General features: G+C 42.9%; 1 protein-coding gene across 7 annotated transcripts in view; it reads right to left on the bottom strand.

The window, feature by feature from the left end:
• Positions 1-10,536, bottom strand: part of LOC128873116 (RNA-binding protein Musashi homolog Rbp6) — a 760,808-nt gene that overhangs the window by 15,747 nt on the left and 734,525 nt on the right. For 3 of the 7 annotated variants that reach the window (XM_054116427.1, XM_054116429.1, XM_054116433.1), the window contains 3 exons: positions 8,947-9,051; positions 7,452-7,517; positions 718-992 (listed from right to left, as the gene is read on the bottom strand). In XM_054116427.1, coding sequence (XP_053972402.1) covers positions 718-992; positions 7,452-7,517; positions 8,947-9,051 — 446 coding nt within the window. The remainder of the gene's footprint in view (positions 1-717; positions 993-7,451; positions 7,518-8,946; positions 9,052-10,536) is intronic. The other 4 variants (XM_054116430.1, XM_054116428.1, XM_054116431.1 and 1 more) reach the window with 3 other exon arrangements.

The raw sequence follows: 10,536 nt of genomic DNA on the forward strand, positions 1-10,536 counted from the left end.
AGTCTTGTGAGAATTAATCACTCTTCTCTCGCGTGGAAGCAAATGAAAGTTTGTTAAACGGAATATCAATCGAGAGAGATTTCTCGCGACCTAGGTGAACAACGATCATTTTCATTTCTCTTTAGGAATTAGATTTCCCTTTTATTACTTTGCATACACGCGGTTACGACAGAATGCTACCCCGAATAACAGCGTTATCGAGAACGGACGTAAATAAACAAATATCGATCCAATTGCGAGTGCTGACCATGTGATTCAATTATAGATATGTTCGACTCTCTACAAATATCGTAATTCGTGTCCTTTTCCTGATGATCAAAGGAAACGGAATAATTTTAAACGATTGTAACTGGATACGAATATTTCAAATATGGATGAAGCACTATTTATTGTTAACGTTGACATTATGATTAGTGTAATATCAGGAAGAGAGTTAAGTGAGATTTACCAGTATCGCGTTCGATAACACTGTTGGTCGCGGGGGCTTTGGTACGTCGATAGGGGGGATCAGGGCCTGCTCACTCGATGCCTTCAGATAGAACCGAATTTTGTCAGCCTGCAGGACTCAATTATTATTATCGTTTGTCGCATTAACGTCATCTATTCTCGACGTTTTTATTTCGTTACACTTCAAATCCTGCGCAGACTTTGACAAAATTTGGCGTGGTGGGGGACCTAAGCGAACTACCGGTGAGGGGGATCGTAGAATGGACTTACGGGACTGTAGTTGAGCGGGGCACGGGACACGGCGATCGCAGGGAACGCGGTCGTAGGGGGCTGCGGACTAGCTGCGGCCTGGACGTAGCTGGCGACTGCGGAGTCCGCGGCTGCGGCTGCTGCTGCGGCTGCGGCGCTTGAACTATACATGTCGATGGGGCCCGGCGAGTTGGCCGCAGGAAAAGACCGGCCCTGGGGCCCGCCGTGGCCGCCGGCCGCGTGAGGCGACGCCGGCGGAAATCCGGCCTGCGCTGCGGCCTGGTAGTTGTTCATCACTGCAACGAACGCGCCTTAATTTTTAGAGCATTCCTCGTGACACGACCGTTTGGTATCGACCAACCAATCTTGCTGCTTTCGTCTCACTAATATCGTTTCACGTGTTTCACGTCGACTAACGCTAGACGTTCACTTGAGAATCTCACTCCGAAATGGACGTGAACAACTCGATGCGCGGGTTGCATCTGACGTTGAGAGGTGGATGACTTTTCATAATAGGCTCTCAACACCTTAAGTAACCTTAATCCTTTCAGGCCTGAATTTTTTTTCTCTCCTACTAATGTAATTTAATTTTTAGGGTTAACTTGGACTAAAATTAGTATGGAAAAAGTAAAAACGATCCTAATAGTCTTTCTTCGCAATTGTGGTGTAGAAATCTCAAGTGGACACCTAGCATAATCGTGGGATAAACACGTGTATTCTGGAGTCTTTGGGTTCTATCGCGTGAACGTTCGATTATTGAACTAAGGAACGTTGATTCATCTTCTGAAGCTGATTGAACGAGGAACCGTAAGAATTAATCATATACCGCAATTAAACTCAGCTAGGTCGATTTTCGTTTAGAGGAACAATTAAACGCGTTTCGAACAACTCGATGAGACCGATTTGTGAACATCCTTGCAATGTAACGATACAGTCAGAGTTTAAGTTTCGTATCGCTGCTGCCTTTTTCACTAATCACTTCATCGCTTTGAATTGTACAAGTGTGTTAGGAATAAATCAAAACATGGACATTTTACGTAGCAATAGAAATTGAAAGTGTGTTTACTGCATTTTAATATCGGTTTCATTTTTGGCAAATAAGAAATATAAATTTAAATAGAAAAAATATTTAAAAACATTGATTTACATTGATCTAAAAAGATAGAACATGACTGCCGTTTTGAATACTTTATAATGATTGCAATACTTTGAATACATCACCGTGGAATTTAATTTACTGTTGCAATGATGTTTCAAACACATTCCCTATGCAATCGTATAAAGCATTCTATCTCTCTCGAAAACGGAGCCATTGGATCGCAAAATGGTGGAACATTTCTCAATTTCTATCAGCATGGTCGATTTGTATGTTTCAATTTATCCCACACTTCTAAAACATCCTGTACGATTATTCCAGTCATGTAGGCGAATATTGCACCGAACTAGCCGTTGGGCACAATTTTTAAATTTATACGCGAAACATCCGATTGTCACTTAATTCCCGGTCTTGATTAGTGAAATGTTACACATTTTACATCCGCGTACGAAGACACGCTAACGGCATGCTAAAAAGGCAAACTTATCGATCTGCTTGTTTACAATCATTCGCGTAACAACTGTTTGGATTTCTCCGTTGCAAACAACGATGGTAACTAATACACCTCTACGTTATTACTTATGTTTGCTTTAACGGCGAACTTATTGGGTCTAATTTACGTTTTATCACAAAAACACGCTTACACAATCTAAACAACAAAACTCACGCAATCAACATCACTGTACTACCACTTCTGTACATGTGTATATCCCGCAGCACAAGGAACATCTCGATGCGATACGAATCGCGCGGACATGTATGTGTATATACGCTTTCACTTACACGTAGAAGAAAAAAAATTCGTGTTCAACGATCATTTACGTTTCCTTTTCTCCGTGGAACAAATCACACCCAAATGTACGAGGGCGAGTTACACCGATAAACACGTGACACTGTGTTACACAACGAAACATACACAAAGAGTGGTACAATAAAGTTCCCCGGTCGGGGACAAATTATCGTGACACACGTAAACATGAAAGAAGCAGATAAAAGGAGATACTGAATAAGCGGATTACAAGACAGCTTTTGCGCGTAATGGAGCAACAGAAACCGCCAGCACGGATACGGGCGTTGCATGCGTCGCTAGAGCAAGCAGAGATGGACAAAATTCTTATTTAATACAAATCTCGATTGCCCTCCTTGGCACCTACGCAATTTTAATTAAAATTAAGTTTTTAAATAAACATAAATATTATTACTCTAAATAATTATTAAAGGGCTGAACATCGATCCAGGAACGTTACACAGTTTGTAAAGACTAGATCCAATTCAAATACAAGAGAAGAATAAATTTTGATTAATTACTGGTTGAGTAAAAATGTCAGTTTAATCACTTATGCGAATAAAATTGTGCCCATCTCCAAGAGCAAGCAACGCAATCGCACGAGCCAGTAATGCTGCGGCCAACGCAGAAACATCCTTGAGCACGTGCTTTATATAATAATAATATTCGTTTAACGCTCTGCTTATCGATCGCAAGTGAAATCGTTTACACCCGACACGTGATATTCATGTTAGTTCGGTTATAACAAAGAAAACATGCGCAAACGAACAGAAAGTTAACGAATTTGTGCGCGCATTCCAAAGAAGACGGAACCAGAGTTGCAGCGTTGATCGAATAAACTTTCGATTCCATCATTAATGAAACAATTATACAAAGACTATTGTTCGACCGAAATGTTACCTATCTCTAAATAGAGCAAAGCGACAATTGAAGGACAGTGTCTAACTTAACGATTTTAGCAAGATGCGCCAATAAATTAATCCATCGATGGAAATACATCAGACGTTAACTATCCTGAAAATGACCTACACATCTACACATTTTCCACGAATAGAATTAGGGTAAAAAAAGCACACAGCCTTATTAAATCGCTTGATGCATGGACGACGATCTGCTCGAATCTCCCGAGATAACAAGGGAACTCGAGTATCAATCTCGAGAACATCACGGGTCATCTATCAGAAAATTCCTCCTTCTATTACCGTGGTTTGAGTGGCCGGGATGTATCCTGAATAGTACACATAGAGCTTCGCTAGGCCAGAAGAATAAATTACCGATTTGTCATCCCACGCTCTAAAAAGCTGCGCTCAGGATCTGACGGTGCCGGCTGAGCGAGACGACGAAAGAGATTAATGTACAGGACTCCTACGAGGATCCGTCTCACAAATGTTCCCTCTCAGCGCCAACGTGTATCCCGTTGCGTGTCTAATAGAGCCCATAGACGTAACGATTCAGTCCAATTGCGGCAACGGTCGTGTAACAGCATCGTGATGTCTATCAACACAGCTGCAGGGTTGTGCAACCATAAGTAGTAGCGTCATACAGCCATTAGAGGACAGTATATGCAGGGATTACACTGCATTAACCCTTTCAGACCTGGCGTCCACAATCGATGACACAGAATTTAAAAATTACCGACACTATCGTTTATGGACATGAAGAAAGAGCAGTTTTCATCGAAAACTACGAACGATGCCACTCGTGCGAATTACTGCGGGAAAAATCGTTACGTCTGGTAGGCTCTATTAACGCTACAATACGTATGTATTCTTGGATCGACGACGATGGGGACGGGATAAAGTCGAGGGAAAAATACGAAGATGACGAGGAAGAAGTACGCGGTGGGCGAAAGATTGCGCGACGACGGTCGATGGGTGGGGGAATTCGCGAGGAATTCGAAACTCGCTCGAAGAAAAGGCGGAGGACGGAGTATGACAAACCGAAAGCGCTCGATGTACAATCTAAAACCCCATTCAGCTTTTAAACTCTTGACAATGGCGGCCGGTTACAAAGTTTTCTGCCGGTGGCCGGGTTCGTCGATGGAGTGGGAGCTCGAGCGCGATTCAAAAGTTTGATTTATTTGAGAGGAGATTGCGGACGGCAGGGGCGGCGCTGGCGTTGGCGGCGAGGAAGGGGATGAACGGTGCGGATCAGGCCAGATTCTGCAACCGGGGAAAAACCGAATAAAAAATAAAAGGGTTGCCGTGGAGTCGGCGTATTTCGCTCCCGGCATCTCGCCGCCCTACATGTGTGACACTTTTCGGAATACCACCGTCGCTTTTCTTCCGCTCTGTCTGGGTTACACCCCCGTCATCCCTTGCCCTCGCTTCTTCGCGAGTTAAGGGGTTATTCTAATCCAACACTTTTGGGAAATCGATTCCTCCTCCAGAGCCCGGTAGATTTTATTTAAATTCTCTGAAATCAATCGGTTTTCCAAACGTTAAACTGGGGCAGTTTTACCACAAAATCGATACATAACGCAGGAATGGTTTTAGATATATTTCATTTTCTTTGATTTATTTTAATTAATCGCTTTGTTGGTTTTTTTTTTTTATTCCGAGAATTGGTTTTCTCTTGCCATGATTGAAGTGTTTCTATTTTCCTCATTTTACCGTACTTAATTTTCCATGAAAAAATTATGACAACTTACTGGGCGTTTATGAATCATGCAAAGATCTTAGCGACTATTTGAAATGGTTTTATAAAATCCCGAAAGTGCCCCAGTTTCTCCAAGTCCAGACTAGAATATCCTCTCAAAAAGTAAGTCTCTCTGCACGTCGCGAGGAGGGCTGGCAGCTGCGGCGATTTTCCCAGAAATTAGCGCCAGATTCTCGGGAAGGAGTTCGAGAAGGAATCGCGGCGATCTCTTTCACTTATTTAGAAGCCTTCTCCTCGTAAATTTCGTCCGCGCAATCTACCCTCCGCGAGATCTCGAACGGTCGTTCCTCGCAGGAAATTGTTGATCGTCTATCGAGTTCTGCGATAACTCAGGGGAAATGTGATACGAGAAAACTATTGTTCGGAGAGTTCAGGTTTTAGCAGAAATTTGTTATCGGCCGTGCCATGGACGTTTCATTAATAAATGTGAGACTGCGAAATATCAAAGTTTGTTATTCATTTGGAACGGAAGCTGGAAATTGTTTCGAGAATTCACCGATGTTACAAAAGTTGAATTAAGAGGTGGATTAATAGCCGGAGTGCAACTTATGTAACTTTTTTTTTAAGTGTTTGCAATACTGATTTTAATTGATGCAATATTCAATAATGTATATAAAAAACAGATTAATATTAAAACACCGCGTACTTTCAACAAACTAAAATTACAGAGTCATCTAACAAGGGATATCTCATTTGGAAAGCTACGAAGTTCAACTAGAAATTACCACCTTTCCTAATCGTATCCATCTACGAACAATAATAAATTCCATCCAGCCAGAAATTTCCCGAAACCCAGCGCTACCAAGAGACCTCAACTTGCATCGATCCATCGAGTACCAATCAAACAGACCTTAATAAAACAATCGCGTCCTTCGCCGTTCGAAACTTCTGAAACCGTATCGAAGAGCCCAACCTCGTGGTTCCACTGACTGAGAAATTATTCGCACACAGTAATCGCAGGTACACCTTGGCGCAACCTTTGGCAAGTTCCGCGAACAGCGACTCGCCTCATCGTTCGAAGTACGAAGGAGCCAGCATTAGGGTTGCAATTTGCCATTGCGGGGCGTAATGCAAAGCTTGTTTCGGTTAAAGCTCGAGAATCGAATCACGAAAGGGGATTGAATTACACGAGTTCCAGTCCCGTTGCAGCGGCTCGTAATACCGGATCCCGAGTCGGTATATCGTAACGTCTCGATCTGGCGAATCACGAAGGGCCTCGTAAGAAGCCCCGTGTTGGAAGCTATCGTCCGTATTCTCTCCCGTTATTGCTTTCGTTCTATCGCGTGACTCGATAATGAAAAGCGATCAAGAATTGGAAACCGTGCGTCGTTCTCAGCGAGAACTTATGTCGGCCGTGCATTCTGATGTGTACGCAACTCCCCTCCTCGGGGAGCCTTTTTTAATGCGAGACAAAATTAATAGGAATCGAAATTCCGATAGCGCCGGCACCCTTTTATCCGCGATGTGCGCACTTCGTAAACGTGATAGGGTGTCCGCGTCTTACCTGATAGAAATTGTGTGAGTCTACGGCAGATTGTAGTCTTTTGTGTCGAAACGCGTGGAGAGATATATTTAGGGTTGGGCAGGGTAGATTTATAGAAAGTGAAAGGAAATCCTGTGGAAGCTTACCCGTGTTAGTGGTATCTTTTTTTTTATGTATTACGTGTGTATGTTGTTGGCTTGAGGCTATAGGTATCTTTGTAGTCGATGAATGTTATAGAATCTTTGTCGATAATAATATACCCTGTATTAATTAGACTTTTGGTTAATATAAATTTCATTTAATGAGAGAAGGTATACTAATAAACAAAAAGGAAGGAAAATATAAAGTTCACGATCGATATTGATATCGAAATTGGGGGAACAAATTGGAGTGGTATAGTTGTAAGTTCTTCCCACAGAATTTCCTTTCTTTCTCTGTTTTGGATCCCGTTTGTCTTGATCTTAGATCCCTTTAGTCTTCTTTCGCAAACCACAAAAGACTATGATCCGTTGAAGACCTAGAAAATTGATACAAAAAGAAGTCGAAACGTTACCAACATTTACATTTAACGTACTACATCGCCGATAGAGGGATGAAGCCGCTCCTCGAATTTCGTTTCGAATCAATTTAACCATCTACGGCAACTATAACTCCATCAACGTTTCTGCGAGAGAAATTAAGAAAGCGGTAGCCGAATCGAAGCCGAAAAGAATGGAAAACTTTAGACGTACCAGAAAGAGCTTGCGTGAGCAAGGGCGTGTTGTTGTTGGGGGTGAGCTGTCCGTTGGTAAGATCCACTGAAACATAAAACTCTGATCACAACTGCTCCGCGCTTGATGCACACGTGTACGCGCGCGTTTTCGCCGCGTCTTTCTCGTTCACGCCACCAGCTAGTGGCTAATCAAACGAGAGGACAAATATTGCGACGTCAAAGCGATGAGGGTCCGAAAGGAAGACAGAGACGTGATTGTTCCATGTGTGTTGCTTCGTCGCTGAATCCTCCCTTGCACCCTTGCGACGATCACGGTTTTCCTTCAGCGTCGCGAACACTCTCGCGATCCCCCGGAATTAAACCTCCTCTCCTCCGTTCTTTTCATTCCTTCGTTTCCATTTTTGCCTGTGTCTTTTGTTTCTCTACCCACTCGACGAAACCAGGTCGAAAGCACACTCCCGTACAACTTTATATCGGGTCTGGATACGCGATAAACGATTCACTCGATGCACTTTACGAAGAAGATTCCTTTGGCGAACGACTGCGACTTTCTAACGAATTTACGCGATGGTGTTTGAAGTACCGAATAATTTTGATTTTTAAGGTACGCGATTGATAGTTTTCGAAAAGACTCTCGTCTGCCGAGGCTGATATTCTTCGTTGCTATCGTTTCGTTGCAATATTATTTCTTTTGACTTAGATTTCTTATTATTTCTTTGATTAGATTCAATGAATACGAGGGAAAAGAATACTTTCTAGATTCAACGTCAAAAAATTATCTTGTAGTCGCTAGTTCCTCATTTAAAATGAATTTTAAACTTTACCACGAATATCGCGAAAAGTATCAGTGTCATGACCACGGGAGAGCACTAGCTTCGCTATTTCAAGCTCCATCGCCGTTAGCACGTTAAAAAGTCATCGTTTCGCCTAGGGAATTCCCCTCGTTAGAATTTTTTTCTTTTTGTCGAGCGTGGTGCAATATTTGCACAGGGATTCCTCGAAGTCGGCATCGGCGGGATCGAATGTCGTGTTCGCGCGGACGCGACGAGTGCTCGTAAAATATTTGTCGTGTAATAATAGAACCTATGGCTATCGATTGGGCAAAACGGGTTACGATAGTGCTCCCCCGAGTAGCGCTCAATTCCTCGAATCGCGTTGTTATTTCCCCATACGCGTTCTGCTTTGAGGGGTGCCCCAGGAACGTACGAATCCGCGACAAATGATGCGGAACGGGAACGATCGAGGGCGATAATCGACGAAATCGAACGGCGAGACCGCGAAAACACGGGATTCCCGCGCACGCGTCGTGTAAATAGCTAAACCAGCGATCGATTCCTCCGAAAACGAGTTGAAATTGGAAATAGACAGGCAGAGAATAGGGGAGAGGTGGTAGAAACAGAAAGTCAGAGTTGCGAAGAAATTTGGAGAAACAGAGACGTAGATACATATAGAGAAAGAGGGGAAAAGAAGCCGTAATGCGTGTTTCCAGTCCAAAGTGAATGTCGACTTCATACATTTCTTCCGGATTGCAGTCCGTTGGACGTGTTGGATCGGTGTCTCCGTATACGCGCGGCTCGCATTCTCACTTCCGGTTCCGTGGTAGTACACTGCCGGCACTCCTGACATTAATAAAGAACAAGAAGAGAGCTGAGAATGTGGGGGAAAAAAACAAAAACGGGGACGTTGGGGGTGGTGTGAAAATAAATGAGAAGCTTTTTTAACTGAATTCCCTAGATAACTTATATACTGGGCGTTTCGGAATCGCAGGAACACGCTTAGCTGGCTATCGACGACCAAAAAAGAAACGGAAGAGGAACTAAGATTTTTTTTGAGATGTTTGACATTTTAATTTTGAGTCTTTTATTAACACTTGCTACTTGGGTGTGTGAGTCCCCTAGCGATTGTTATTTTATCTTGCAAATTAAATTTATATATTTCCACGCCAGGCCAGTTAAGTTTGCCCTGACAACAAAAATACCACGCATACAAGGGTTCGTATCGTTATTTTCCAGAATTCGAAAACACGAACACCAGGTATATAAAAAAAACAGGGTCGATGAGTTGATCTTTCAGGAAACAGCCAGCGACGTGTTTCTTGAATCGTGGAGATCTAGTTTTGATGGAAAGAACGTATAATACGAATGAAAATAGTAACATTTCGACTTGGTTATACGTGATGCTTGAGAAAGGATTGGCCAACGCAATCTCTGTTACCGCACTACCGGCCAGAAGTGTGAGACCATAAAGAATCGTGAAAGCGGAAAATCTCGTTCTGCGATGATTTAGTAAGCCAGGCGAGAAAGATCTTTTAGTTTTGTAATTGCTCTACGTGCTTTCATATTAATGCAACAACATACTTACGTATCGTACAAGGAATTTCGAAAGATATCTTGAAAATGGGGAAAAAGAGTTTTCAAATGTTCCGCAAGAGATTTTTCGAGCTAAACGTCCGCATTTCAAACTCCCATTTGCATAAACCGTAGCCATGCGGCATTACAAACGTTTGGATTCTCAAATTGGCCATTAGCAATGATTGCCAGCTGCAATGGTTTAAATGGCAATGAATTTTCATCAGAAAATAATCACTAAACGTGAGGATGGTCCCATAATTTTGACCGGCATTGCGTAGGAAATGATTGGTAATTGTTTTATCTTACAAATACACTGGGTAAAATGATTCTTGTTGAATTCTTCTGAAATCAACGAAACCGTGGGTCGACTGAAACGGGCTTGGGATCGATATTTATAACCGACGGTGATCTTCGCGCGTTAATTACTTCCGGGGACATTAATTCCGCCGATAACGCGGAATTTATACCGACGCGCGTTAAGAAAAACTTCATCGCGTACGCGGGAACAAAACTCGAGGATCTTTTAAGCCGGTTGAATAAATACCAACGTGTTTTGTGCCACCGATGAATACGGACGGTCTGACGTCACGGTCCGCAATTTTTCCTCGGCGGGGTTCGCTTTTGGTCGAGGAAAAAATGCTGTGCCGCGTGCATTACGCGAGCGGAGCGCATTTAGCGTCGGAATCGGAGAAGGAACAAACAAAAAAGAGAGAGAGAGAGAGAGAGAGAGAGAGAGAGAGAGAGAGAGAGAGA

Source organism: Hylaeus volcanicus, chromosome 3 (assembly GCF_026283585.1).
Source record: "Hylaeus volcanicus isolate JK05 chromosome 3, UHH_iyHylVolc1.0_haploid, whole genome shotgun sequence".
In the NCBI taxonomy this organism is placed as follows: domain Eukaryota; kingdom Metazoa; phylum Arthropoda; class Insecta; order Hymenoptera; family Colletidae; genus Hylaeus; species Hylaeus volcanicus.